This window comes from Schistocerca americana, chromosome 2 (assembly GCF_021461395.2).
Source record: "Schistocerca americana isolate TAMUIC-IGC-003095 chromosome 2, iqSchAmer2.1, whole genome shotgun sequence".
NCBI lineage: Eukaryota > Metazoa > Arthropoda > Insecta > Orthoptera > Acrididae > Schistocerca > Schistocerca americana.
Window position 1 is genome coordinate 505783752 of NC_060120.1, and position 26668 is coordinate 505810419.

The following is a 26668-nucleotide window of genomic DNA, read 5'->3' on the forward strand; positions in this document are numbered from 1 at the left end:
AGAGAACAAGCTGAAGCAAATCGGATGGAAACATACATAATAAAGAGAAACACCTGTCATCAGAAAAATGAAATTAACCACCACCTTGTCGACGGAAAACAAGATTCAACATGTTGGCGAAGAAGTTTCGCTATCGAGGCAACCACAGTTATATCCAATAGGCCGTAATCGTGTACTTCATGAAGTTCATGTGATCTTTGTAACACCTCCGATTTATGTATCCCGCTCGATCGGGATCTGAATAGCAGCCCAAATAAGTATTAATTAATGTGACCGTGTACCTAATGGGGCTGGCAATCGGAATGGACTGCTGCGGAGATGTTACATTCCATTTTGTCCTTCTCAAATGCTGTAATAATGTTATGTCTGGTAACAAGAAGAACAACAACACAGCTTCACTAATCAAGAACTTATATTCATCTCAAAAAACACCAAAAAGAAGGATACAGCCACTGCCTTCGTCATACATATATAATAACGGCTAATCTCAGCACAGGCTTCTTCGTCATTCATAATCGTCACACGCTAATACAATCCAACACTGCAATCCAACACTGCAATTCAACACTGCAATCCAAATGATGCGAAACCAAAAATATCGGCATAGAATATCACTGATCACTCTCGCTGTTATACTTCTTCACTTCCCCGTATTATTCTAACACAAAGGGGTTAAACTGCGGCGATGGCCACTCCCTTTGTCGGTAAAGCCTTGCATTACAGCAACAGGCCTCCGCACGGCTCGGCCCGCGACCTGGGAACTGACTCAACTCACACTCGCTCTCGCAACCCGACACTATAGATTGTTTGCCCTATCGACCTGTGCCGAGTGCAAACTTATAGTAAGGGCCCACGGACCCCTTACAACCCCGCCCTCGAAAACTTCTTTGGAGCCACTGGCGTAAAAGAATCTGCAAGGGAATTAGACATTGCTACATCTGAACAAAACACATAGTGTAAATAATTAATGAAATTACAATTCACCAAATAATCGCTCGACTCCCGTAGTGGGCTGCCTCCACAATAATATTCTACAAAAGGTTATTACACCTCATAAACATGGCATTGTCCAAATTAAAATTTTTTAATATCAAACAGCAATAGTCCTCTATAGTCCAATACTGAATGAAACACACAACATATAATCAAAAATAATTACTAGAACACATGACATATGAATTATTATACTACAAACTAGTTGTTACAGGTTTTATACCCATTCTCAGGTAATCGTCGATATGAAATATGCAATTCTAATTATAATACATCAGAAAACACAATGTAAATAAATATTTTCCTTTTTCAAATGTACTTTTAACAACTAAATGTTCTAAACATGTCCTACTCAACTACATCAAGGAGCTTGAACATTCTCATTTCAGACCTTTGCCCTAATCGAGTTCCCCTTCCTCATCTGGGTTATCCCTGTTCTCATGTAAGTAGTACCTTTTTATGTTTTCCACATGTTCCTTACCATGCACTCTCTTTGTCCGTGCATATTCCAACTCCACAGTATTAGGATGACCAATTTTTATAATCCTGTACGGTCCCTTATAAATGTGGTTGAATTTATGTATTTCAGAGTATATTTTCTTTGATTTTGCATGAACCTTTACTAGTACAATATCTCCCACTCGGTAAGTTATCGGTTTCACTAGCTTGTCATGTCTTTCCTGTCTTTTTTTCCTAGCCTTCTCCTTCATACTTAATTCCACTAGCTCCAATTTCCTTTCCCAAGTCAATGAACTTCCTGGTGGGTAGACTAGCAACCCACGAAAAATACTGTCGGGTTCTTGATTGAGCAATACTTCACATGGCGCAAACTCTGTAGAATCATGTGGGAGGTGATTCCTGACCCGCTCAAATTCTTCCAGATATTCTTTCCATGAACCATGCTTCCTATGACAGTACGTTCGGCATAAACGGTTCAATTCCTTCATTGTTCGTTCTGCAGGGTTAGAAGCTGGCCTATACCTAGAAATGGCAATTTGCTCTATTTTGTGCTCATTTAGCATCTCTGTCCACTCCCTTCACCTAAATTGTGACCCATTATCACTCAAAATTCGCTTAGGAATACACACCTTTTGAAAATAATCTTTCTCAAAATGGTTAATGATGGCTCTACTAGTGGCTTTCTTCAATGGGTAAAGTTTTATGTACTTGGAAACCAGTTCTTCCACTACTAAGAATTGTGTGTAATTCCCTCGTGAGGCCAGAAGTGGCCCAAAGAGATCCACTGCAACTATGTCCTTAATTGCTGTTGGTACAATTGGATGCATATATCCTTTGTGCTGTACTGTAGTCGTTATAGATTTTTGACAGGTGTCACATGTACTCAGAATCTTACGTATACGCCTTCCCATGTTGTTGAATGCACAATCTAACTTCAAACTTTTCCAGACACTTTTTCGGTCCATAATGCGCATTACTATAGTGCGTATACCAAATTAATTTATCTACCACATGCTCAGGCACACAGAGTTTCCAGTTCCCCTCACTCTCCTTCTTTCTTTTGTAAAGTATCCCATTATGAATATAATAAAATGTGCGAATTCTTTCCTCTCCTGCACACCTGTATTTGTTTTTAATTGTCTTTAATTTTTCGTCCTCGTTCTGTTCCCTGTGCACATTCTATAGGAACTTCCTTATGAATTCTTCATACTGTACTCCCTTCATCAGGTTAATTCTAACTCCTTCTCCTTCTGGGCTGTCCACCAACATTCCTCTCGAGACAGCTGGTAATCTTGACAAGGCATCAGGTATTATATGTGTTGCTCCTGGTTCATAAATTATCTCGAAGTCATAGTCCTGTATTGCCAGGGCCCATCGCGTTAGTCTGCTATGCCTCAACTTGCTTGTGGTCAGAAATGTAAGGGCCTTATGGTCAGTCACGACTTTCACATGCCTCCCGGCCAAATAATACCGGAAACGCTTAAATCCCCACACAATTGCCAATGCCTCCTTTTCAGTAATCGAATATTTCCTCTCCCAAGCATTTAAACTTCTGCTACTGAACGCTATCGTTCTTACACTCTCACCATTTCCGCTCCTCTCCATTTGGTACAAATGTATTCCTAGTCCATAGTCAGAGCTGTCTGCTCCTAAATAAAAATCCTTGGAAAAATCTGGGTGGTACAATATGTCTGCACTAAATAGTGCTTCCTTGATATTCTCAAACTCGGTTTGGCACTCTGCACTCCAATGCCACGGCATCCTCGCCTTGGTCAGTTCTCTCAAACTCGGGGCATTAAGTACAGATCCTTTGACCAATTTTCTACATAACTCACAAACCCCAAAGAATGCTCGCAACTGCTTCTTACAATGGGGGGTCGGAAAATTTCTAATAGCCTCCATTTTACTAGGATCAGGATAGATACCCTCCTCGGATATTATATGGCCCAGGAATTTTATCTTTGATTTGCCAAATTCCGACTTGTCCAGGTTTACAGTTACCCCTGCGGTTTCAAAAGCTGCCAAGATTGCATCCAATCTATTCCAATGTCCTTCCCATGATTCGCTTGCTATCAAGAGGTCATCCACGTAGACGGTGACCCTTTTAAGTAACTCCTCTCCTAGTATCTTATCCATCGCTCTTATGAATTCAGACTGTGACACGTTAAGCCCAAATGGCAACACTCTAAATTGATAGCACCTTCCTCCATAAGTAAATGCTGTATACTGGCGGGACTCTGTGGCCAATGGTATTTGCCAGTAACCAGCAATTAAGTCGATACTACTAAGCACCTTTGCTCCTCGGAATTTTTGAATCAGTTCTTCTATAGTCTCAGGTTTGTCCCGCTCCGGCTCGATGATTTTGTTCACTGTTCGTGCATCCAAAACTATCCTCACCTTTCCATCCTTCTTATCAACAACAAATAGGTTTTTTTATATTGACTGTTGGCTCTTTCTATAACACCAAGGTCCATCATTCTCTGTATCTCTTCATCTACTGCTCTTTGTTTCGCCTGGGGAATGGAATACTGTTTTATATTGAACAGTTTATGGTTCTTTATTTTTAGTTTACACTCCACCCCTTTCATGATACCTGGCCGTTGAGAAAATACCTTACAACACCTGTATAATACTGTGGTTAATTTCCTCATAGTCCCCTCATCTAGGTGTGTCATTTCCTCCAACTTTTTACTGATCTTATCCTCTTTATGTCTATCCTCTCGTGCTAATCCCTCAAGGTATATCAACACTTCTTCTTCTAGTTCCTCTTCCCCGTATCCCATGGTGGGTTCCCCTTCATGACACAAATTTATCCTTCTGAATTCTTCCTCTTCTTCGATTGCACTCCCCTCAGCAAACTTTAATCTCTTCTCTTCTCCCTTTCTTCCTTTGATCTTGATAGTACCTTCATCAAAACTCACTACTGCATCAACTTCATTCAACCAATCTATCCCTAAAATAATTGATGTGTTCAATCCAGCCACCACCAAAAATGTTGCTTCGTATTTTTCTCCCTCGTTCTCGAAGGTAATCAACTCTTGTTCTTTAATAGGTTTACTCCTTGCACCCAACGCATTCACAATTCTCACTCCACTCACCGGGAAACTAGGCAAGCTAATATTTGATTTTAGTACCTGTTCATATAACCTCTTGAATACTGCACATGCTTCACTTCCTGTATCGACTAATGCCTCGATATTTAGTTCACATAGCTTGATCCCTATCAAGGGTAGCATGGGTTCTTTGGGAATCCTACTTCTTTCCTCCAGTAGATCTTCTCTCAGATCTCCAACATTGTCGTGTCTTAGTAGGTTTACTCTGGTCCTTGTAGCTCTCACTCCTGACTGGACCTCATCTGGAGTGTCATTCAGTTTTCCGGTCTCTCCGCTTCTTCTATATGCACTGTGTCATTCATTCGCCTATCCCATCCTCTCTCATGATCTCTTGGTTCTTCATCTCCAATCATTTCTCCATTGCCGTTCACCACCATGGTTCCTGTACCTATGGCCACCCCCTCTTCCTGTATAATTAGACGAATTACCACAACGATTCCTTGGGTCATTACTTCCCCTCAGTTTTGATCATTAGCTTGATTGTGTTCCTGTGATCGAACAGATTCCAACTGTTCCAGTATTTCCATCAAGATCTCCCTATCTTTAATTAGGCTCCCGGATACAGTTTCTTGCATTCTCTGGCTCATTCTTCTTTTTATCGCTGATATCATTACGTCGTCACTCAGGGGTTGTTCCAAGGTCTCGTTCAATTCCCACAAATGTTCGGCAAACTCTCTCAACGTTCCTCTCCAAGTACTAAGTGACTTGCGGTGGAGTAGGTCCTCAATTGCTGCACAGTGATGACTTTTGGACCAGTATTTCTTCAAGAATTCCTCTTCAAACTGATCATAACTAGTAGTCCCTTCCTTCTTCCTGACTCCCCAAGTGAAGGCCTCACCTTCCATTCTACACTCCTGGAAATGGAAAAAAGAACACATTGACACCGGTGTGTCAGACCCACCATACTTGCTCCGGACACTGCGAGAGGGCTGTACAAGCAATGATCACACGCACGGCACAGCGGACACACCAGGAACCGCGGTGTTGGCCGTCGAATGGCGCTAGCTGCGCAGCATTTGTGCACCGCCGCCGTCAGTGTCAGCCAGTTTGCCGTGGCATACGGAGCTCCATCGCAGTCTTTAACACTGGTAGCATGCCGCGACAGCGTGGACGTGAACCGTACGTGCAGTTGACGGACTTTGAGCGAGGGCGTATAGTGGGCATGCGGGAGGCCGGGTGGACGTACCGCCGAATTGCTCAACACGTGGGGCGTGAGGTCTCCACAGTACATCGATGTTGTCGCCAGTGGTCGGCGGAAGGTGCACGTGCCCGTCGACCTGGGACCTTACCGCAGCAACGCACGGATGCACGCCAAGACCGTAGGATCCTACGCAGTGCCGTAGGGGACCGCACCGCCACTTCCCAGCAAATTAGGGACACTGTTGCTCCTGGGGTATCGGCGAGGACCATTCGCAACCGTCTCCATGAAGCTGGGCTACGGTCTCGCACACCATTAGGCCGTCTTCCGCTCACGCCCCAACATCGTGCAGCCCGCCTCCAGTGGTGTCGCGACAGGCATGAATGGAGGGACGAATGGAGACGTGTCGTCTTCAGCGATGAGAGTCGCTTCTGCCTTGGTGCCGATGATGGTCGTATGCGTGTTTGGCGCCGTGCAGGTGAGCGCCACAATCAGGACTGCATACGACCGAGGCACACAGGGCCAACACCCGGCATCATGGTGTGGGGAGCGATCTCCTACACTGGCCGTACACCACTGGTGATCGTCGAGGGGACACTGAATAGTGCACGGTACATCCAAACCGTCATCGAACCCATCGTTCTACCATTCCTAGACCGGCAAGGGAACTTGCTGTTCCAACAGGACAATGCACGTCCGCATGTATCCCGTGCCACTCAACGTGCTCTAGAAGGTGTAAGTCAACTACCCTGGCCAGCAAGATCTCCGGATCTGTCCCCCATTGAGCATGTTTGGGACTGGATGAAGCGTCGTCTCACGCGGTCTGCACGTCCAGCACGAACGCTGGTCCAACTGAGGCGCCAGGTGGAAATGGCATGGCAAGCCGTTCCACAGGACTACATCCAGCATCTCTACGATCGTCTCCGTGGGAGAATAGCAGCCTGCATTGCTGCGAAAGGTGGATATACACTGTACTAGTGCCGACATTGTGCATGCTCTGTTGCCTGTGTCTATGTGCCTGTGGTTCTGTCAGTGTGATCATTTGATGTATCTGACCCCAGGAATGTGTCAATAAAGTTTCCCCTTCCTGAGACAATGAATTCACGGTGTTCTTATTTCAATTTCCAGGAGTGTATCTATTGCAAATTGAATGTTGTCTGAGTCTTTAAGATGTGCTGGGAAAACTCCTTTTAACCATTTCATAAATATCATTGGGTGCAACCCTCCTTTCGGTCTAAATTTCTGCCCTGTATTATTTTGGACGTACACTGCTCATCAAGGTAACGATCTTACCTTCCCCAACGGTTAAAGTGGCATTGCTAATTCGTTTATCAATTTCTTCTGTCTTGCTCTCTAATTGCTGCACTCCCTGTTGTAATTGCCTGACCTCCATTGCAACCCTCTTGTTATCCTCTTCTCGTTGCACGGCTATAGCATTTCTCAGATTGACAGCCAGTTGGTTTTGCCTATCACCTATCCCCTTAACTGCATCATTGCATTGTTTCTGCATCTGCGTCACCTTGGCGATCCTTTCTCCCAATTCAGCTTTAGTTTCTTCAACATTGTCTTCTTTCTTTTTTGTCAACTTTCCTTTCATCTTCTCCATGTCTCCCTGGACTTGGTCTACGCTCTTCCGTAGCTTCCTCTCTCTCTCGTCAATGTCCATCTTCAGTCGTTCTTGTAACTCCTGCATTTCCTTCTTCAGATTACACTCCATCTTCATCTGCGATGTTTTGATCTCTTGTGCTATAGTTTCTTGTAAATCTTCCTTTAATGATTTTCGGAATATTTCTTCACTTTCTCTAGCTTCTTGTAAACCTTTCTCTAATGATGCGTTATTTTCTTGTAAACCTTCCTTTAATGATTCTCTGAGATCTTTCTCTAATGATTCTCAGAATATTCTTCCCTCTTCTCTAGTTTCTTGTAAACCCTTCTCTAATGATTCTTGGGATATTCTTCCCTCATCTTTAGTTTCTTGTACATCTTCCTTTAGTGATTCTCTCGTTTCTTGCAAACCCATCTCTAATGATTCTTGGAGTATTTCTCCCCTTTCTCTAGTTGCCTTAACGTCCTTTAGCAAGTCTGCCAACACCGACCACATATCGGCACCCTCTGAAACTGACTTGTTTCTCGTCATTTGTCCCGGCGTCTCAGGATAACTAGTTGAATGTGCTAATGGGCAATCTAATGACAATCCATAACCACTGATTCCTGAATCATCTCTGTCTTCCTGTCCTATCCCTTTCCTTTCAACTACTGCCTCACAAACTTGCTTATCTTCAGTAGACATGTTTCGTTTATTTTTAATGCACAGGCAAATAATACAGAATAACCTCTAGCAACCCAAAACACTCCTAATTACCGCAAAACTAATCAAACAGTACCTGCAGTATCTTCAGTTAATCCCAAAACTGATACAATACGTATGAATACCGAACGTAACAACTCTCAAAACCTAATAATTTCAAATATCACTTCTCACATACACAGTTTATGTAAAATGTTTTAAACAAGATAAATCACACCATTCATTAAACCTATAAGTGTAAAATCCCCAAAAACAATAAGCATATTTGTATAATCACCATTTAGACTGCGCAGTATGCATAAATTAGTGTGCTATATTTCAGAGTATGTTTCGCAAACGTTTCGGAAATTACTGTAATTGGGCACTTTTCCTAACGTGAAACTCAGTTTACAAATGTTTATTTACCGCGAAGACCTCACACTACAAATAATGTTATGTCAACCAGTCGTCTTCACTCACCAACTGACGTTTCCACGAGTCACGATGTTTTGACGTTTGAAGTTGGCGTGGCGCCGTACTGCCGCCGGAGCCACGTGAAGTCGTGCTGAAGATCTGTGGCGAGTCGCCGTAGTTCTCCGTCGGCCGCTCCGTGGTGCTGCAGGTGGGCGTAGTTTGTAGTTCGGCCGCTAGATGCCGGGTCGGCGCTCGGTGTCTCGAAGTCGCGCTGCTCGCTGTGGCGGGACGTCGTAGTTCTCAGCCGACCGCTCCATGGCGCTGCAGGCGGGCGTAGTTTGTAGTTCGCCCACTAGATGCCGGGTCGGCGCTCAGTGTCTCGAAGTCGCGCTGAAGACCGTCGGTGTAGTGCGTCTGTGCTTGAACTACTCCTTGCACAGGTAGTTGGGATAACGTGTGAAATCACCTCGCAGATCGAAGCTCTTTGGCGCAACTGCTACACGGGTCTGCGTGACGTCACTCAACAATTGCATCGCCACATAAATTGTCGCCTGCCTAACAGTTTATGGGTCCACACGAAGCTGCCCGATTTTCACTATTCAAAAGGCAATTTCCGTCAAAATATTACCACTAAACACTTCTTTAAAAGCTTCCGTGACAAATTCTTAGTTCGTTTTGCTATTTTAATGTTCACACGTGTCTTTCTTTAGTGTTCACTTTTCACAGTTTTTCGCGCGGATTTACGCATTTGCACATTATAACACAGTTTATTGACACTATTATTCTTATCTAATATGGCAAGGAAAAAGTTTACTCACAATTATAAGATGCTGTTACTTCGTATTGTTCAAAATGCACTGTTTCTTGCCGCGATTTTAACGTTTATGCTCTGTCCCGATCCAACATTGAAAAATATTTTCTCACGTTAAGCAAGGTAAAATTACCTATTGTTCTTTACGATTCGTCCGAAAATTGCACTTGTCCTTTCACGGTAAGCCAAGGGTGTAACACCTCCGATTTATGTATCCCACTCGATCGGGATCTGAATAGCAGCCCAAATAAATATTAATTAATGTGACCGTGTACCTAATGGGACTGGCAATCGGAATGGACTGCTGCGGAGTTGTTACATTCCATTTTGTCCTTCTCAAATGCTGTAATAATGTTATGTCTGGTAACAAGAAGAACAACAACACAGCTTCACTAATCAAGAACCTATATTCACCTCAAAAAACACCAAAAAGAAGGATGCAGCCACTGCCTTCGTCATACATATTTAATAACGTCTAATCTCAGAATAGGCTTCTTCGTTATTCATAATCGTCACACGCTAATACAATGCAACAGTGCAATCCAACACTGCAATCCAAATGATGCCGGCGCGGTAGGCGCGAAACCAAAAATATCGGCACAGAATATCACTGATCACTCTCGCAGTTATACTTCTTCACTTCCCCATATTATTCTAACACAAAGGGGTTAAACCGCGGCGATGGCCACTCCCTTTGTCGGTAAAGCCTTCCATTACAGCAACAGGCCTCCGCACGGCTCGGCCCGCGACCTGGGAACTGACTCAACTCACACTCGCTCCCGCAACCCGACACTATCGATTGTTTGCCCTATCGACCTGTGCCAAGTGCAAACTTATAGTAAGGGCCTACGGACCCCTTACTTCTTCCTCTTGCCTTCGACAACACAATTAACGAAGTGTTCCAGCAACCACATAACGGGTTTTCGACCGTCGAAAGACGGAAGAATCGGGGTGCAATATGATGTCGCAAAAGATCAAGTAAAGAAGGCCAGTTTTGTCATAATCCAAAACCAATTTGCCATATAACCTCCACAAGAAAAGCGATGTCGTATCGTATCTGTAGACGTACACCGACTACATAATTCCGTGTCTGTAAGCCCAGCGTTTGTTGGACTAAAGTTATTTACTACTAATACCACGAGGACGCTACGCACATCGGCAGAATCGGAAGACTGATATTGAACCAAACTATCATCCAGTTCATTTGCGGCGATTATCTTTCAGCGAGGTTCGGGCATGGCACTGCTTCCCCACGAGTCTGCAGGAATTTCATGGTGAGGACAGACCTCCATAAAATGTCAGCGCCTAAATAGCTCACAGTGAGATAGAAGTCTAATAAACGGAAATGGAATGAGATTAATGACACGACGAATTTTCCAGTTGCACCCGCTACCGCATGTTGTCATGCACCGAAGAAGGTGTGGACACATTTGCGGGCCCACTAAAGTCCTTCGCTCGCTTATGCAGAGGAAAGTTACTTCTAGACACAAAGATTGCCTTTTAAGCACAAAAACGGTTTAAAGCTACACTCCTCCACGGATTCCTTATTCGTAGTGCCTTATAGAGCCGGTTTCATGTTGACTAAGGAACTTATACACCATTATCTCTCTGGTCAGGTCATAGCTACATCCAGCGGTTTATGAACAGTCTCTTTTTGTCCATCACGGACAGACGACATCGGCTGGTTAAGTAACTGTCTTTGTCAATGAAATTCGCAAACAGCCGTGTATCTTAAGATGCTATTTTATTTTACTTTGAAGGTTACCTGTTTCAGCATTTCACAATCTACAGCTCGTGCTGTATCTGCTAAAATTTGTGATAGCAGAACGACAAACATACATTAAAATGTAAACAGCTATAAAAGCACCATTGGGTCAGAAAATGAAACACTATCAATGGTTGATTGCAGTAGGTACAGAATGGTACGGCATTTCCACTTAACATAAGACGGTGACTTAATCGACAGAGCCCTATACGCAGCCGAGCTAAAAGTGTCTCCTCGCGACGAGGAGCCGCCGGGAGGTTTTTAATTTCCCGGAATTTATTCCCGTATAGAAAAGACCGTTGTTCCCCAGGGGGACACAATGTTCCTATGTGCAGCCACACAGAGTTCATCTGAAGGTACAGAATAGCTAAAAGGCCTAGGTAGTCGGACTGCAGCCTTGGATGCAGCATCGGTAGTTTCGTTCCCCGACTCTCCGACGTGAGCAGGGATCCACATGAACATCAAGTTGGAGCCATCATCAGGTTCGTTGCACTAAGGGGTGGTATGTGTTCAGTACACAGAGACTGTGGAGGGCACTAAGTGAACCGAAACGTAATACACAATGTATTGGATGGGCTGGAAGAAGGCGAAAAGCTCAGCACTAAAAATCGAGCACTGGTCTAGATGCCTGTATGTAAAATTTTCGCTGCCAATGACAAAGGTGCATCCGACACACCAGTCGATCATAGAATCATCAGTGCAGATGAAGATTCCGCCTCCAAGTTGCGTTCTAAATTCGAGAAACAGCTATAGGTCGAATCTAGGGTAGTGTCCTTGGGAAGCAAACTATGTCCAAGATGAACGGGGACCGCTGCACGAAGCCAAGACGCTGAAGGGCTCTCACCTATCGTCAACGTGGGAGATAATATAAGGTTGAGCTTCCGAAGCCGTATACGAAGACGAACTCAGGGAAGCAACAAAGAAACTGCGCTTAGCCAGTATTGGCGGTTAAAGTAGTCATAAAAAAGGACGCATATAATGGATGGTTGGGCATAGAGGACAGACGGCATGCGTATCTGAAGAGGAGATCATGATTTCGGTATGGCAGGGTAGTTTGGCAGCATCTGCATGGAGACTCATAACTGAGAGTGTAGAAAGCTCCAGTGGTCAAACGTATGCCTCGATGGCTGATTGTTTTGAGATGGCGTAAAATAGACCGTCGAACAAATGGGTAAACGAAACACCCATAGTCCATTTTTGATCGGACGAGGAGTTGGTACAGGCGGAGGAGGATTTTCCGATCCGCTCCCCGAAGTACCGTTGAAAACAGGATATTTGAAAGTAGAGTACGGTGTACTACCAGATAAGATGTGTGGGACTACGAACTGAGTTTCCTATTGAGTATGAGCACCAATAATTTCGTGGTTTTGACAAACGAAAGACGAGAAGCTCAGACAGAGTCTCATCACTGGGAAGACGTTGCCGATGCTCCACGAGTAAAGACGGTAGAGACATCGTTGAAGTCGTAGCTCAAGTAAATAGGTCTATTAAGAGCTGCAGTAGATCGTAAAGTCATAAAAAAAGAGAGCAGATATGCCTGACGGGAGACAGTCCATGATAGGATTGTTATTTCAATAGGACTACACACCCTGTTGTCCTGAATAAAAGCGTTCATCAAAGCCGAACCTTCACGTACCTTGAAAACCTGGTCTTTTAAAAAGACCCCAATTAAATGGGACAGGAGCCTCGGGAGGCTGGCGTGTGCAGTGTACAGAGGATGCCCGTCCTCCAGCAGGTACCGTAAGCCATCTCCAAATCAAAAATACACGGCTACAGTCTGACATTTGCGCAGAAAATTGTTCATAATGTGGGTTGCCAGAGTGACAAGATGATCAGTCGCAGAGTGGTGCTTATGAAACCCACATTGTGCATTTGTTAGAAAGTGAGAAACTCAAGCCTTCCTATAAGCCGACAGCTGATCAAGTGTCCCATCACCTTGCAGACACTGTTAGTATGGGATATTGGGCAGTAGCTGATTGGAAGATGTTCGGCATCAAGCTTGGATTACCGTGCTTTCACGCCAATGTCTGGGAAAGGCGCCGTCCGTCCAGATGCTGTAATACGTATGAAGAAGGTCCTGCTATATTTGAATCTGAATGTTGTCCGGTCCTGGAGAGGAGGATCGTGACGAGGCGAGAGCAGCTTCGAGCTTCCTCTTACTAAAAACGGTATTGTAGCATTCGCGATTCTGAGAACTAAAAGATATCTCCCGGTCCTCCTCCGCTCATTTCCGAGGTAGTAAGGATGACTGGTAATGGGTGGAGCTCGATCTCTTCAAAGTATCGACGCAAGGTATTGGAAATATCCATACGATCCACAATGACATCGTTCACTACAGTCAGGCCAGGAAGCGGGAGAAGTACCTTGTTTCCAGAAATCCAACGCATGTCACCCCAGACAACAGAAGAGGGAGTAAAACGGTTAAATGAATTACTAAAACAGATACAAGTAACATTTTTGCTGTCTCTGATAATACGACTACGCTTTGCTCACAACTGTTTATAACGAATACAGTTCTCCTTTGTGGGATAGCGTTCAGAGAGAGGGAGAGCACGTCTCTGCGGATGGAACGCATTCCTCATTTTACCAGGGCACACGTCGTGGTAGGAAAGAGGTTCGAGGATGGAACATTCTGTGGCAGCAAGGATAATATCCGTAAGGTACTCTGCCTGATAATTACTGCTGTGGAAATGTCGTACGTCGAAGGCTACCAGTGAAGAGAACAGCCTCCAGTCAGCTTTAGAAAGCTGCCAGCTGGTCCTGTGCACAGATCGGACTTAGTAAGTAGACGAATTACGCACGTGAAATGGTCGCTCGCTTGAGTATGTTCTGAGAGAATGCGTCACTCTAGAAAGTGATAAAACTGTGCATTACAGAACAAGAGATCTAGACGCGAGAAGGCGTGTATGCAATTTGAAATAAATGTGGGTTCACCAGTGTTGAGGGAAATGAGAGTAAGCTGGTTGAGAATATCTGCCAGGAGAGAGCCTCTCGGACAGGTTCTCAGAGAGCCCCGAATGGGATTGTGGGCGCTGAAGTGGCCGAGTAGGAAACAGGTGTGAGGGAGCTGACCGGTAAGCCGCAGTATGTCTGCCATAATGAGATAGGATGACCGATCTTACAAAGAGAAAAGGTATAAGTGGGAGATACATGGGCAGCAACAGCTTGCAGCTGATGGTTCAGCTGATGGTTTGCCTATGGAAGTAGCCCAAAATGTGCGTCATGACTCCCCAATTGAGCCGGAGTGCCTTCCTTGGAAGGAAGGTCAAAACATACTTTGTGAAGTGTAAGAGATCAAAGCTGTCTTGAGGGCGTGACATCCATGGGTTGATCAACTGACTCCAGGGAGGAGAATCGGTTAATCATTCGACAGAGAGAGATGTGTCGCATTGTGTCACAGTTGTAGAGGATATCAGAGTTGGAGAGGGGAAGAACGTTCGTCTGTTCGACTTCTTAGTACCTTTGTGGTTTTCATACGAAGACCCAGACGTTTGCTGACTTGATGCGCGAAAGGTCATTTCATAAGTACTGCTTTTTAAATATCCGTTGTTTTAGTTGCACCTCAAGTGAGTTCATTGGTGTGGGGGAAGAAGTTTTTTGGTATGTTGACCAACTGTTGTAGGCAGAGATTAGGACGTCATCTTAGCACTAGACGATTTCACTGCACTGAAGTGGAAGTCACAGGTGTTCGTGGACATATCTTTCAGGTGTCATGGCGTAGCAACAGTGGTGGTGTAATTGTCAGACAGTAGTATGCAAGGCTTTCAGCTAGCTGACACTTAGCGAGCAACATTGAGGAGTACTTTTACATTTATCCGATTCTCCTGAAATGTTCGCTCATCGAGGTACCCACAGTATTTACGGGATGAGGCCGCATGGCTACCAGTACAATTAATGAACTGTAGAGTAGTAAATGGTCAATCTCCCAATGAACATCCTTGCCACAAGTTACACCTTTGGCTGTATTTTTACAGGATATGCAAGCATAGTTATAACGCTGACTCTGGTAGCGACGCATTAGGGTTGGTATGTAGGTCTCACGTCGATGACGTCATAGTCCACCTTGATCTCCAGTGGCAGCCCCACCCGATCAAACATTAAGAAAAGGGTGCGGGCAGGCAGGAATTCATGTTATTTTATTTTATTTTGTTTTGACTGTTGCAATATATCTATCAATTTATACTCAGATGAAAACTGCAGTTACCGTATTGACCCCTTTTTTACAAAGTTTTAGGGTTAACGAAGATCGTATTAGAATACGTACTAACCACCTTGCCGCAGTGGTAAAACCGGTTCCTGCCAACAATCGAGGTTAAGCACTGTCGGACTTGGGTCCGTCTGGGTCTGCGGAGCGTTTTTGGCCCTTGTGAGGCCAACTGAGGAGCTATTTGATTGAAAAGTAGTGCCTCCTGCCACGAAAACAGAAAACGGCCGGGAGAGCGGTTTTCTGACTACATGTAGCTCCATAACTGCATCAGTGACGCCTAGACCTATCGGCTGAGGATGACATGGCGGTCTATCGGTCCCGTAGGCCTTCCACGGACTCTTCGGACGGAGAGGAGTTAAATTAATACATACAGCTGTTGCAATTTTTTCAAATAACGTTCCTGTTCTTGTACTTGCGCAAAGTGCCATCGCTTCAACACAAAGACGTAATTCTTATTTAGTGCCGTTAACATACTTGTTGTAGGAATCATCCTGGAATTTGCTTCAAGCAATAAATCCGGATGACCGGTGATGATCAGAGCCTCTATCATCCCTGAATATAAAGGCAGCTCCATCATGTTTGGCTTCCATTTCGTATACCGCAACTCCCCACTTGTTTACCAAAAAAACTGAATTACCATCATTATTTAAGGAGTAAGATTTTGAAATCAGAAAAAGGATTAGATGTTCGTATTACCCACTACAGAGTTCCATTGTAAGGGTTTCCAGAGAAAAAATGATGCTATATTGTCGAAGTGTTTCGTGATGGGGCTTAACAGAGTTGACTGTGATTTACTTTTGCTACATTTATCAAACGCCTATTCTGCTTTGCCTAAACAACCCTCCGTTTACGTAATAAACATATACTTCTTAACTCCCTTCTTCCGGTACAATTATCGTGATAATCTCTCAAATCTCACCAAACAATCTATCGTACAACTGAATTCTTTGCTAGATAGTTCTTTTTGAGTTTTATTCTTTTCTTTGTTTGTAAACGTGATTTAAGTCTAGATCTTAGTTCATGAGCTATTTTGGATGTACCTTATGGATCGTTAAATATACACACATGGTATATCTAAAGATCCCAATCTTTCAAGCATATAATAACGAAAAGCATCAGTTTCCTTTCTTTATATTATAATGTTGTTCTACCAAAAACCGACGGAAGACTCGGTTAACTTTTAAGCATATCTTTATGATGAACGCGATTAATGTTTTCCCTATTTTATACTCTTTTCTGTACTTTGAAAAGTGTCTACATGTTTTCGGCATTTGGTCTCCATGATGAAGTTACGTAGGCACAAACTCAGTATGGATACGAGTATTACCTACTTAAAAGACATTGGCTTTTACTAACTGATTACAAGACAGTCAGATCTTTACAACTTCATGAAAGCCGTTTTGCAAGTAGCTTTGTACGTTCACGTAAATTCAACTGACAACCAATATTCTTTCCTAGGATATTTGTTACCCAGTTTATAGAGGTGTCATTTTCTCTCTGAAAACTGATATAGTGACTACGTTAAATGTCACTTTAGTACTCATGGCCCATTAGTAAACTTCATTGAGAGGTTCATCTGCTTTAACAGCAAAGAGTTTCCTTATTTTTCAATGACTCTATTGTTGCCGTCATCATCAACGAGATTTTTTTTTCCGTCATGTGTTACTGTTAAGACCACTGGCGTTGAGGTACACTCCTTAATGGTTACAAACTTTCCACCCATGATAGGTACTCCCCCTGTAATATTATTTGTGAAATAATTGTTCTATAACTACTGCCGAGAGACAGCATTTACAAGACTGCCGCTATTTTCTGGAGAAAGGGGTAACAACTGAAGAAGACAGCGTTTGAATTTATAGTCAATAGCGCATTACTTGTGGGATGTTTGCGAGGTACTTGGAGTTCTTGAGTTCTGAATGTCGATCAGACAATATTCCTAAATGTAGGCGGGTCGCCGTGGGCCTTCTTAGATGTAGGTCAGAACTGGAACTTTTATATGTTGTTGTCGGACGTTAGTGATACATGGTTAGTATGAAAGACTATTTTATTTCGGTACGGAGACATTCCATGTAGCTTTGCACTGATTTTAGTTTTTAAGTTTTGCGGGTGAGTGTTGTGGCTTAGAAACGAATGACGAAGCATTGGAGTTCAGCGTCCCATCGACAACGAGGTCATTAGAGACGGAACACAAGCTCATATTAGGGAAAGTTGTGGAAGGAAACCTGCTGTGCACTTTCAAAGGAATCCTCCCACTTTTTCCTTAAACGACTGAGAGAAATGATGATGGAAAACCTAAATCTGGATATTTGGATAGTGATCTGAAGCATTGTCCTCCCAAATAGGCGTCCATTATGCTAAACTCTGCGCCACAGCGTTCGGTGTTGCTGCTATGAAAGTGCACACGTGATCGGTCGGCGGTACCTGTATTTAGTGCAGCTACTTTTGGCTGAAGAGACTCAACTCGTCAAAACGAATAAACTTTCTTTAGTTGGAAATTTGACGTGTTCTGATTTTTGTGTTCTTATTTCCGTGTTTTGTCTTGCTGGAGAGTTCTCTGGAAGTTAGGTAACACTTCGATTTCATACCTTGACATTCAGTGATGCACGTTTTCATATCCGCCGGTCAGCCCAACTTTCTCTTAAGGCCGGCAGAGGTGGCCAATCGGCTCTACTCGCTTCAGTCTGGAACCGCGCGACCGCTACGGTCGCAGGTTCAAATCCTGCCTTGGGAATGGATGTGTGTGATGTCCTTAGGTTAGTTAGGTTTAAGCAATTCTAAGTTCTAGGGGACTGATGGCCTATGATGTTAAGTCCCATAGTGCTCAGAGCCATTTGAACCATTTTTTTTTTCTCTTAAGGGAGTCAGACTGCTGCTGCGGTTATATCACTAGTTGTAGAAATGATGAGTTTTTTAACCTTCTCTCAGGGCTCAAGGGATATTGCAATCTTTATAAGACAGTTTCAGATCTTTAGCTTGCACAAGGATTGCGCTATATCTTTCGATATTGATTTTTTAACTAATCAATGGTGTAATATGTCGTAAGGTTTATATCACAGGCAGTAAATCTTTGGGAGCTTGCTAAGTTTGACGCCTATATGCCAGAAAAAAGGACGTGTAGTGTTTAACAGTCCGTCGATCATAAACTTCTGCATAATTTCAGTGCCGCAATGTGTTCATTGTAAAAAATTATTTTATTAGTGCTATTATATGTTTACTATCTTATAAATAAAAAATACATATTTTTTAAAATTTTAAATTCAGTGCAATAATGCGATCTTAGTAAATGAATGTTGTAAAACGACCCTTTCAAATAGTGTTAATTAAAAAAATTAATAAATGACGTTCATTCCACTTGGGACCTGTGGAAGGTACATTAGCTTATTTGCTTTAGTTGTCCATATTTGTAATGTATTATTGTTTTTCTGACATGTTCTACATCCTGGAGGACGTCCTCACTACGGATCAATTGGAATGAATGTAAATCTAATCTAATCTAATCTCGTCATTGGAGACGAAACACGAGATCGGAATAAGAAAGGAAGGGGAAGGACATCGGAGTATCGTGTCATAGGAACCATCGGGTGTATTTCCCTAAGCCATTAAGGGAAATCGCAGTAAAGACTAACCTCGTTGGCTGTATGGGGATTTGAACCACCATCCAACCGAGAAGCAGTCCTGTGTCTCACCTCTGCGCCTCCACGCAAGTTGCTAAGCGCCTGAGACGTCGCACCACGTCATATCACGACGAAGTACGTATTAAGCAAATTTCCCAGTTTCCAAAATCAAGAAATGACCATTTAAGTTAGGAAAGCAGAAAGCTATAGCGACGAACCCTTAGCTGCAGGAGAGATTTGTAACAAATGGCAGGACACCGCCCCAGCGCTCTCGCCAAATATTGTGACGTTCTGTGGGTCTCCACCAAAGTTGGCGATGTTACTCTTGACCCATTTTAGGGCCATCACTTTATGTTTGAGACCAGCATTCCCTGGGATGGCCTCATCTCTAGTTGATAATCAACCTGCAATACAAATAAGTGGTAACATCGTGTTATGACTACAGTGTCCATGACTAAAGAAGTCGAACTAAACAAACTAGCGCCTACATAGTTGACGACAAACACCTCACCTAGGGCAACCAGACGGTAATTGAGTGTCACCAGCACATCATCGTGTTCAAGCAGGAGTTCAGGTCCTTAATAATCCGTGTTTCCAGAGCCCAACATAAACGCACCTCCATGAATCCACACCATGACTGGAATCAGTTTGGCACTGGCTCCTGTCGGAAGCTGAAAGAAAAGAAAAAAAAAGCAAAGTACGTCAGCTGAAGCAAGTGTACCTCATCTAACACAGAGAACACATGTATGCATTCTAAAAGGGAGAGAAGATCTAAATAATTATTGAAAAATGCTTTGTGGTGGCTTATGAAGTGTCGATACTTTTCTTTGACTATGTTTGTTAACTGTCACGACACGTTTCAAATTTCACTCACCAGCTAATGATCTGTTATAAGAAACGATATAAGATGTTACGCTACAAATTTCACGGAAACACAAATTTCTCCTAAAAGGTAATTCTAAATGAACAATGTTCGTGAACAGTACGCTTCTTGACACAGAAATAAGTGCCATTTCAGATGAAAATGTATAGGACTTCGATATAACACATAATATTAATATGCACAATAAGAAGTAGCATCATTAGTTGCACGGTTTCGACCTTAACTGTTGAAATACGAGTACCATAAAGAGAGATGGCCAGGGCTACCGTGTGTGCTGTGAGAAGGTTCGATCACGCTAGGTGGCGTTACCGTGTCGATGCAGGTTCTAGAGCGTCACACAGATTAGTGACCAATATAACAATTACATTTAAAAAACAATTGCCGAAAGTGCGTGTCATTGTATGAAACATTTACAAATTAGCTCCCCCAACTGGGTAAATTTCCAGTGTTACAAAAATTCGAGTGAAGCGTTGTCATAAAATCAGTGTAGGGAAATCTTTATAAGAGTTTTTGTTTTTATATATATGTAATATTGTGAAGATACAACAAAATGAAATCTGTTACAGTGTAAATAGGCTCTGTTATTTAGCGTGGAAATAGATTTTCATTTTTATCACAAAACAAAAGTTTTTTTGTAGTTACTCGTCCGGCCAAGGGAATTCTTCTGAATTTTTAACTTCGTCTAATGGTTCACACACTCGCACTTGGGTGGATGAGAAGACCGTAGAATTGATGCTACTTATTATTGTATATATTAATAATATGTGTTACATCAAAGTCTCACACATTTGTATCTAAAATGGTGCGTACCTTATAGCAAATAGCGTTCTGTTCCTCAATATTGTTCATTTAGAAATTACATGTAAGAGATCTGGGTTTCTGTAAAATATGAAAGATGACGTTACCTTCCTTTTTATGTAATATCTCATCAGATATCGGATGATGGGCTTAATACGAAATGAGTCAAGTCAAGTAAAAAAGAAATTTGAAGAAAACCAACGACTATTTTATACGCAATTACACAGCGTGTTTTAATTCGTTCTATAGCTACATCTATATGGTTACTTCGTAAATTACAATTTTGTGTCTCGTGGAGGTTTCAGCGTAACAGCTTGAAGCTCCTTTTCTACTGTTCCACTTTTGAAGAGCGCGCGGAAAATACGAACACTCACAAGTATTGCGTAATAATCGAAGGATGAAATTAAAAATTTAAGTAGCTTTTCCACATTTTGTCAACGTATGTTTCAGTATATGAGTGTAAAAACTGAAATCTGTGGATCATCAGCTGAATGTGTTTCACTAAATACATTGTTTTAAGTAAAAAACAAGTGACGCTAAATAGTAAAGCTATAAATTCAAAAATTGTTGAGGATGTCAAACTGTATGTCACAATGAAATAACTGTCGCGAATCCTAACTTGATCGTAGCAGAAGTCGGTGTTTCTTACAAAAAAATTAAAGTGCTAAATATTAGACTCAAAAAGGTAAAAATTCGTACGAAGCTTCAGTTTAGTACAAAAACAAAAACTCTGTGACCTTCATAAAGCTACCATTAATTTTTCAAGTAATTTACTATAAACTAAATCTGTAACAATGACATTCTTATTTGCAATAGATTTAGTATAATTTATATCAATGATAGGATGTTCTGATTGCACACTTGATTACATCCGTTAAATAGTGAAGCTATTACAAGTTTCCAGACCTTAATGTAAATAACGATCAATACAAGGTCTCTTAAAGATGTAGTTCTCACGTCATGTTCTACTGTCGGTTCCGTTCTAAGCATTCTAGCCGGGGAAGTTTAAATGCAGTCGAGTTAAAACTTTTTTCTGTAATTAAAATAAACTTAACTCCACTCATATAAAATTACGAAGATAGTAAATTAATTAATGACCGAGTAATTAAAAAATGTGTTCAAGAAACCGGTTATTTCGATGCTGCTACCTGGCCATAGAGCAGATGACGGCAGATGTTCCGTTCAGCCGTCCGCTGCGCCCGTATATAAATATGACCACAGAGGCAGTACACACTCACTTCGCACCCAGCTATTAACTGCTCCGCGTCAAACATAAGTGCTACTTCGGATGACGTCACAGCCAGTCTGTTGCTAAACGCATGTTTTCGGTACAAATGGGAAGTGAACTCCCGAGGACTGCACGCCACCCTGGATCGCTTAAATTTCACAGTAGTAACTGTTCGTGTGCCACTGTAATGTTAAAAAAACCGCGTGGCAAGTGGTCAGATTATTTTCTAATTTTGTAGCACCCAGTTAACTTTGATCATTAGATGCCAGGGCGGAAGACCATTGGAACTTACTGTAGAAGTCGCCTCTGAATTGTCCGTAGTGCTGTTTATAATAAATATTATTGTTATTATTACTGTCAGAAATATCACTAGATTTGTGCATGTGAGATTTTACTGAATATATGAATCAGCTAGAACTCAAGACTTTTATTTATAATCATACTTCCTGAGGCCACTGAGTAAATCTTTCAGTGAATACTAGAAGAATATATTCATGGAAGTTATGGTCAGTGTGTTCTCCATCACTTTCTGGCTGACCACAAAATAGTTTTCAGGCTCTTGTAAAAGACAGCAAAGCAATACAGTATATATTATTATCAACTTGCCACCCCAAAAATGGACGTCGAAACAAACAGAATAACAACTTTGCGACATAAAAAAGACTTTACATCTTCTCTGCGTCAAAAGTCCTACCACCAGATTGTCCACTGTGGCTACTGCCAGAAAAGTCTCTAGATCGATCTCCGAAGCGAAATGTCTACGATTGATCCCGATATATTTGCGCCCTCGGTTGATCCTCCCAACCATATCCCGCTCTCTCCTGGACATGTGGCCTCTACGTTTGTGGCCGAGGGACAAATCTTAGGATCGGTTAGGGAAACATTAAATCCCACTACATGGGTCATGAATCTGTTAGCCAGTCACCTAAGGCTCATACTCTTTTCAGAAGATTCTCTGGAAGTTTCCATTTCCCCTCCTACATCCTTGGCATTCCGCCACACTATCACATCCCTTCTTTACGGCCGGAGATGTGCCACAGCAATGTCCATGAGAAGTTTCCTTGGAGGTCAGCTGGTGACCATTTTTTGTGAACTCGTGCTTTTTTTCACACTAAATGGCTGGCTTTTCGCCTTTTCCGCCTCAGACACTCTTTCTGCAGATATGCTATTCTGAATTTCTTTCTGTCCCACTAAGGAGCAACATCCCTTATGCTCTGACTACACTACAGCAGTATGGGGTCGGCCTCCAGATTTCTAAACCGCTGCTGCCTCTTCACTCTGTCCTCTCTCAGGGCGGTAAATTTCCGCCCCTACGGAACACAAAAAGCCGATAGCGGCTCCTGAGAAACACGTTGCCCACATTGCCATTTCTGTCAGCACTCAGCTGTAATTAACTCCCAGACATGCAGTACTACAGAAATTGTTAGTACATGGTGCTAGCCTGTATCAGTCGGATTGTACATTGTAAAGAGTGATCTAACACAAATTTGAATCTAAAAGAATAATAAACGTGTGGTGGAAAATATTTGGCATCTCATATTGTGGTAAGTACTGAGGGAACTCTCAGCCCTGCATAGTACATCCAGGGCGTTATCCAGCTCATTCTGTTGCCCATCCTGTAATATAGGATGATAATCAATTCAAGAAGTCCAAAGCCAGTGTACAAATTTCTATGGTTACGAAAGGTGCTCATCACCGGTTTCATAAGCATGGTTATCAGAACTCTTCCATACACAGTGTAGAAAGTGATAATACCACATTTCTGGTGATGGCCTGCAACATATTGCTTGGACAAGTGGAGGGAATCAAAATCAACATAAAATTTTCTTAAGAAAGTTTTAATGAACTGCAGCCTGTCATATAATCTCCTTACAACTATTTTTATCACTAGGACCTTTCAACTTACCCATTTCACTTATGTGGGCTGCAACTTGCTGCCACTAGAGGGTTCCGGAATGTAGCGTGTAAGATGGCACTGTGTAATGTACCTATGTCGCTGTGTGGGAAACTGAAATCGCACACAATGAGCGCCCTCACCTCCAACATAACTGTACCAGAACACACATGAGCGCTGTGACATCTGTAACAATCCATTTCCTCGGATCCACTGCCATCGATCATCCTCCCTACAGTCTCGACCACACTCAATGTTCATCGGTTTCCAAAAGTTACAGAACGTCTTTGCACAATTTTGCTACGTACTTCTTTCTATGACACATTAGATGACTAATGGATTGGATGAACACTCGCATTTTCGTATTGTACTTAGGTGACAATAAAAAGCAAAAACAGGTTGAAATTGTTTTTAAGCCTGCCTCCACTTTACAGGCAGCTATGTCAAACCTACACCTGTCATTTCAGTGGAATTCGGATGATGTCACATTTTAGTCTTACTATTGTAACTAACCTGTGTCTACGGGTTATTACGTTAAGAGTGGGAAGGGAAATGCTTATTGATTGTGAAATTAACGTGAGAAGATTAGGGTCGCCACCAACTCTAATCGTACAAAGGGTTGGCCTAGTCGGAAAATAAATTAATTTGATCACAGACCAAAAACTCATAAAAATACGTACGTCATGATATCGCTCATAGGGGATGCGATGTAATTAATAGTATTTCCGATGCACTGTCCACGAGAATCAACCATTTAAAATAAAATAGTACATGCATGAACACTGTGCAGAACATCAGCTCCCAGCAACACATCTGAAAATAAGACTTAATCTAAAGAATTTGTTTTAAAATAAAAGGCGAAACTAATCACTGGACCTGTGCGTAAGGAAACGCGCTGGATGTGCTAACAGGAAAGCTACGAGGTGCGTGGCTTAGGTGCAAAAATGTAACCTCGGAATGCAAGAGAAAATTGTGTATAAAATCATTTATTCCTAAGATATGGATGTGTGGCATGTACACAATTCCTGATCACATTAATTCCTAAAACATTAAAGAAAAGCCTTGGAACATACACCGTTATAATCTACACCCAAAATCATTGGTGTGAATCATTCATACAACTGCTGTTGCCTGATAACTGATCGCAATAACTCGAGAAACGGTACACGTTTCGCAGTACACCCGCGTGCCCACGTGGTTTGTGGAGACGCAAATTCTAGGTATCGTGGCCAAGTTGCAACAATATCTTATCACACAATCAGGAACAGTTAACGTTTTTTAAAACAAACATGAGACCGGACAGTTAGTGATGACGGTAGCCCAACAAACTTTAATGTTCAACCACGTAGTCGGCTCCCCACGGACGAAAGGTACGTAAAGCAAGGCAAATTTACGAGAAGGCAAAGCTATTAATATTTAGAAAAATGAAAGTTTATACAGGCACAGCTGAAGGCAGACAGACATACATACAGAAGCGAGTGCTCACTTCTTATAGACACCTTTGTGTGGCGCTCTTCCGGTGGATCCAAGTCTGCTATCGAAATTTACTAAAAGAAAAATCTGCCAAAGTTATGCATTCCTTGCTGCGACGAGGCAAAGCAAACTTCCAGAGTTGAAAAGCGAGACCTTAAAGCTAACAGCTCTCCCCTCGCCAAGTAACAACGCGCCACGCGGTCAGTCTAACTCACCCTTATTCTACTGGAGCACAGCTGTGGACGCTTCCCGTACCGCCGGCAGACTGCCTCCCTTTTTCATTTCCAGCCCCCTCCACGATCCGCGTGGCCCGGAAAACCCAAAGATGCCATTTCCGCCGCCAACGTAACGCAGGTGGATTTCTCACAAGTAGCGCTAAACCTCTTTGCCTACTTGACCACTACGAGAGTTGGCTATTCTGTACAATTGCTCCTGAATCTGTATGACTATCGCAGACTTTCTGCAGCAGACTACGCCACCGTCTAGCAACGTGAAACACAACCACATTCATTCAGTCACACCACAATGAGAGTTGTGAGATAAGATAAACAAGGAAAAGAAGGAGAAATGCTAGTGAAAATGGGCTACTGGACTAATGAAAGGTGGCTACAGGACCCTTTCACTATAACTATTGCCTATTTTTAGTCAACATAATTTCTTTCTTAAATGTAATTACACATCCTTGTATTACGGAGGAAGATGTACTAAATCTGTGCAGCAATTTTAGATGCAGTGCCCGGTGGAGTGCAGCGGTTAGCGTATCTTCGTAGTGAGCAGGAGACCTAGGTTCAAATCCTGGCCTTGATACAAATTCATTGCTTTGGCGTGTATTCATTTTCTTCATTTGTTGTTATCATGTAGGTATAAAATAAATTTTTCCTTGTAACTGATGCTTTACCCTCATCCCTCTTTCTCCCTGCCCCTCTCCTATCCCTATTTTTAGCTGCACATAGAGTGTTCTTTTGGCATAGGTTTTGAGCAATGTCCGTTTTCGTACACTTCTACATTTAATTTCTGTTGCTGTGGTTCATCATATGTACGACCATTCTTTCACGTCTTCCACTGACATGAGTTCAATGCTACGATATGTTACCATCTCTGTAGGATAACAAATGTATCCCTCTTCATTTATGTTGCCCCATCCCTTTTTGCCTCTCCTCTATTCATACTTTCAACTACCTATACAACTACCTATACAATATAATTTGAGCAATGTCAGTTTTGGTACCTTTTTACATTTTCTTTGTGTGGTTATGGTTCAACATACGTTAACACAATGAAATGTTTGTTAACAAGAAGTCAGAAGTAGAAAACATTTTTAATTATCATTTTTTAAGTATTGTAGAGAAAATAGGATACAGCTACTCATTCGAAAATGCAAGGCAGTATATGGAACAGGTAGTACCAATGTAGTTTGATAATTCATTAAAAGTAAAAGCTCACATGGAATTGATGGCATTTCCAGCAGAGAACTAGAAGTTTGTTCTCAACAAATAAGTAGGATTCTCAGCCAGATATGTAGTATCTCACTGAAACAGGGTATTTTTCCAGATAGACTGAAATACGCTATTGTTAAATCATTGCATAAAAA

General features: G+C 42.4%; 1 protein-coding gene across 1 annotated transcript in view; it reads right to left on the reverse strand.

The window, feature by feature from the left end:
* Nucleotides 1-23620, reverse strand: part of LOC124594130 (bile salt-activated lipase-like) — a 59920-nt gene extending 36300 nt beyond the window's left edge. Inside the window, 4 exon segments of the mRNA XM_047132487.1 lie at nt 7091-7527; nt 19020-19189; nt 19418-19472; nt 23617-23620. Coding sequence (XP_046988443.1) covers nt 7091-7527; nt 19020-19189; nt 19418-19472; nt 23617-23620 — 666 coding nt within the window.
* Nucleotides 23621-26668: the final 3048 nt, after the last annotated feature.